General features: G+C 47.7%; 1 protein-coding gene across 1 annotated transcript in view; it reads right to left on the reverse strand.

Annotated features, from left to right (window-relative positions):
• The window catches only part of Pmar_PMAR002934 (two component sensor histidine kinase, putative), a gene marked incomplete at both ends in the record, with an annotated part of 5,490 nt that extends 1,355 nt beyond the window's left edge, over nt 1-4,135 (reverse strand). The window contains 21 exons of the mRNA XM_002768100.1: nt 37-105; nt 500-565; nt 613-669; nt 715-851; nt 1,064-1,172; nt 1,409-1,523; nt 1,566-1,642; nt 1,684-1,767; nt 1,811-1,912; nt 1,935-2,012; nt 2,064-2,139; nt 2,448-2,512; nt 2,560-2,710; nt 2,754-2,866; nt 2,934-3,009; nt 3,053-3,147; nt 3,201-3,323; nt 3,367-3,470; nt 3,516-3,570; nt 3,618-3,749; nt 4,055-4,135. Of these exons, the coding sequence (XP_002768146.1) occupies nt 37-105; nt 500-565; nt 613-669; nt 715-851; nt 1,064-1,172; nt 1,409-1,523; nt 1,566-1,642; nt 1,684-1,767; nt 1,811-1,912; nt 1,935-2,012; nt 2,064-2,139; nt 2,448-2,512; nt 2,560-2,710; nt 2,754-2,866; nt 2,934-3,009; nt 3,053-3,147; nt 3,201-3,323; nt 3,367-3,470; nt 3,516-3,570; nt 3,618-3,749; nt 4,055-4,135 (1,965 nt within the window). The remainder of the gene's footprint in view (nt 1-36; nt 106-499; nt 566-612; nt 670-714; nt 852-1,063; nt 1,173-1,408; nt 1,524-1,565; nt 1,643-1,683; nt 1,768-1,810; nt 1,913-1,934; nt 2,013-2,063; nt 2,140-2,447; nt 2,513-2,559; nt 2,711-2,753; nt 2,867-2,933; nt 3,010-3,052; nt 3,148-3,200; nt 3,324-3,366; nt 3,471-3,515; nt 3,571-3,617; nt 3,750-4,054) is intronic.
• Nucleotides 4,136-4,471: the final 336 nt, after the last annotated feature.

The raw sequence follows: 4,471 nt of genomic DNA on the forward strand, positions 1-4,471 counted from the left end.
AACTCCATTATATCATCATCATCACCAGCAACCTACCTCCTCTGTTTTCTCCCGTTCAAGTCCGATACAGAGATTTTCCAAATATTCGCATCGCCGTTGCCAATCCTGAAAATTTGAGCATTCGACTTCTACGGTAGAATATAGGCATCTTCTAGTGAAATATAAAAAATGTTTCACCCTAGTGATATGAGAAACACTAATGAAAAACATATTTCACGACTACTGCAGAGCGCGAATATCGCGTTATACACCGAGTTTTACGCCACTCCGCGTAAAACGGGTGAAACTCCAATATCTTTTTTTGTAATTTCATATCCAATATTTAATATTAAACATGTGCTTATGAAAATTCCGAAGAGAATCGCTCCACTTCAAACTCTCTACTATGTTCAATCAACAGTGTTCATCCATTCATACAAAATTCTTAGTATTGACTTCTGCGAAACCAGCGGCTCAACTTAGTCACTTCACCATACTGTGACCGTTAACCACAGCTTACCTTAAGAGCTGTCCTCAGATCACTTATGAGCTTTTCCTGCCTGTCCCTCTCCGTCTCCAGACGCTCCTGAGTACAGTCCCCATTGATACCATGGGATCCCACGTCCACCATACCTCCTCCGCATGCTGTGACACCAGCTCCCCTCCATCAAGGCAAACCACACTAGGCGCCTGACCAACACCATCATGCCATGCACGAATGAGAGCAGACATCACCTTTGACGACCCAACCACATCATGATAGCTCCCTGTGAACGACGTGGGCTCCTTCACAAAGTTCACTCTGCTGGCCTTAGACCGCATGGACTCTCGGGCAACAGGCTCATTCTCTTCTGCGCTACGCAGGGGAGAAGCTGTAGGAAATGCATTCGGCAGGCAGTGTGAGAAAATATGCACATGGTCAACCACATACGCAAATTCTGATGAAATTTTAGTAAATTCACATTGATTTCGCTACGTTTCTACCCTAGTTCGTATCTAAACTCCAACTGTGGGAGAGTAAAATGCTAAGCTCAGCTGGGAAAAGTGAATATATATTCCAACAATGCCAGCAGGTGTTTATCACATCCTGAATCTTCCACGACCGCCAGCCGTCTTGATGCCTCCACGAATACCGCATCAAGAGGATCAGGATGGACCGCCTTAGGCCTCGCTGTTGGCAGGTGAATCGAGACCTGAACCGCCACCACGCCTCGACAAGACACGTCACAATTGATGAAAATTTCATTAATAACTGTTATGTTGATTCTACCATAGTAGAAATGGTGAACAAATAAAGGCACAAGCGTTAACATGAGCAGATCTCATTAGAGTAGGATTCACGATATGACCTACTAACTCTGCCACTATCACCATGTTAAATTCTCTACCATTCCAAGCGTGTATTCCTCATCAGCGTGACCATGACTACCGTCGTTCCCTTATCCTTCGCTGACTCAACCTGTACGCTGCCCCCCGCTAGCTTGACTATCTCGTACACTACAGTGAGCCCAAGACCAAGACCGTAGTAGTTGTGGGGCTCCAGCCTGAGGACCATAATAACCGTGACCACCTCTTGCGCTTCCTACCTCACAAAAGGTAGGAATACTCTTGACTGGTCCGCCTCAGCAATTCCAATGCCCGTATCCTCTACTATGATAGTAATCTGAGGACGGAAATTCACCATCGACCTTCCATCAGATTCACCATCTCTCTAGTCGCTTTAGCGTCTATTCTAACATGGCCCTTGTTGGTGAACTTCAGCGCATTTTCAGCAACATGCTCGATAACCTGGGATAGCCCCCTTACTGCACGCCCAAGTCAAAATGCTCACTTTGAATAGTTTCAGCTCCTCCCCGGGAAATTCGGGTAGAGTAGAGGGACACTCGTTGAAGAAGTTGACCTCCCTTTTCTTCATAGGCTGATTTCGCTTATCCTGAAGGACCCGGCCTGCTCACTTCCGATGGACCTTTCCAATTCACCTTCGCCACGTCAAGCTGCTTATAGGCCTTCTCGACCAGTAAGGGGATCTTGACCTAAACCAATAAGGCATCCCACGTATAGATGAGGAGCTCCCGAGTACATACGGATTTAACCTCCATTCCAACAGGGGACTCCAGCATGAGGGCTGCGTCCCTCACAACGTCAATGACGTCTACCAGACTGACAAGGCGAGCACACTGGTATGAGGAGGCAGCAGCAACAGCGATAGCAGCAGCAGCAGCAGTAACAACAACAACAACAACAAGCAACAAGCAACAAGCAACAAGCAACAAGCAACAACAACAACAACAAGCGACAACAACAAGCAACAACAACAACAACAACAAGCAACAACAACAACAACAACAACAACAACAACAACAACAACAACAGCAGCAGCAGCAACAGCAGCAGCAACAACAACAGAGACAAAGACAAAGACAACAACAACAATAACAATAACGATAACAACAACGACGTGCACCCACCGAGCTCCACAACGATTGATCATGCTCAGCTGTTTCTGTAACGGTTTCTTCTCTTCAATGCGTGCCTGGTCTTAAACCCTTCCTCTCCCAGGACCGTGATACCCTTTCTCACCAGGTAGTCACTAGAGCCAATGACGCCCAAGAAGGGTATTCGCAACTCGTGTGCCAACAAGCCGACCATCCTCTTCATCAACAGTCGCTGTGACGGTCGTGGTTTGGTCAGATCAAGGTACAAGCCGAACCCCTCGGGGCCACGGTCGAAGCTGAAGGGCCATCTTAGCATGAAGAGACATAACAACAACGCACGTTTGTAGGGGCACTGGGGAGGTCATCTTAAAGGGGATCTTCACAGTGACGGTGGTGCCCTGGCCGCGACCAAGCGAATGGACTGCGATAGAACCACCCATTAGGTAAAGCGTCTGAAGGGGAATTCAATGAGAACAAAATGTTGAGGAGTGTGCAGATAGAGCACAGCCCTAGCACTACCTCTAGGACAACTGAGAGACCCAGGCCCAAGCAGCCGTCAGAGGGGTAAGCAAGTCGACAGAATGGCGTGAATATTCTGAGGTGTGGTATGGTACGATACTCTACTACCAGAGACCTACTCATCATGCCGTGAAGGATCAATTCCAATTCCTGTGTCGGCTACAACGATCGTCACGAATTCACCACCAGCCCGAGCAGACACCCTCACACTTCCCTGATGAGCATGAACAAGTTCCCGGCTCGCCCAGAAGGCCCCCCAAGCCCTACCGCCTCAGTGTAGCGAAGAGCATTATCAACTATGTGGTAGATCACTCTCGAGATTTTCATATCGTCTCCCTCGACAACGGGCCCCTGGCCACCCTCGGACCATTCAGGTGGACAGTCATGAATCTGCACTGATCTCAATGAGCTCGATAATAAGGGGAGCTACTACCAGTTCGACGCTCGCTTTCCGAACAGGTACACCGTTCTTGTCCTCAGCGTAGCGCATAAGCTCCACTGCCTCCAATATGACCAGTCCTATATCAACTTCTTGTTCTGATAGTGGTGAGTTGGACAAGGAGTGGTATGGCACCAACTTACGCTGCATGAACATCGTCCCGCGTGAAAGCTCGTCGATCTCCAGGGTCCTTTCTACCTGAAGAGCCGGCATGTAAAGAGCTATGGTGAGGAGCGGCGACCGACGTATTCAGCCAGGCGGGTGCCGGCGCGGTTTATCATCGTCAGGAGGCGCATCTTGCCCTCATCGCGGACCATCACCTTCATAGCTTCTGTTAGGCCCACAACGCCGTTGAAAGGCGTCTTCAAGTCATGGACCTACAACAGTATTATAAGTAGAGACGTTTATGCTCCCTTGTTATGCTGCGGGGAATGGTTATTGAAAACCATTATGTAGTATAATTCTCCAAAGTCAAAATTCGTTGAAGTCAATTTTTGCTGCTAGAGCATCCAAGAGTATTTCCAACACATTTAAGGAGGAAATGCTCGTAGACCTCCAGGAGGTAGTGCTGTAGTGTGCATGAGGAGCTAATCGGTCACTGTTTATTAGCAGTAAGCATGTAGAGGGTGTTTATTTCGGTATGCTGTGCAATCATTGTAGTAAAGGAGGTGGGTCCTATTACCAGTTGGCCACAGTCCTCCCTAATAAGCCAGACGGTGCCTCCTTGTTCAGTTATAAGGTCCGCATGGGGATCAATACTCATACACTGCTGTTCCGATCAGTTCTGATGATGGCTGGAAATTCCACCAAATAACAGTAAACTGTCATCAACTCCACTGTGCACTCTCTTCGACCTGCACAATTTGAAGTTGCGCGGTAAATCGATCATGATGGCGCGCGCTTTTGACACTAATGCAGTGTTGATGTGAGTGTTCTTTCTTCGAAGGGTGGTAGTTGTATTCTTTCATCTGTTCAGAAGGAAGGCTAATGAAGGCGTATTGCTGTGGATTTTTTTGAAATTTTATGGTAGTATATTTGTTTTCCCGAAAATGACGGTAAAAGACCTTCCAGAAGATTCCCCTAATGGACCAGTCGTGGA

Source organism: Perkinsus marinus (genome assembly GCF_000006405.1).
Source record: "Perkinsus marinus ATCC 50983 genomic scaffold scf_1104296969090, whole genome shotgun sequence".
Taxonomy (NCBI): domain Eukaryota; phylum Perkinsozoa; order Perkinsida; family Perkinsidae; genus Perkinsus; species Perkinsus marinus.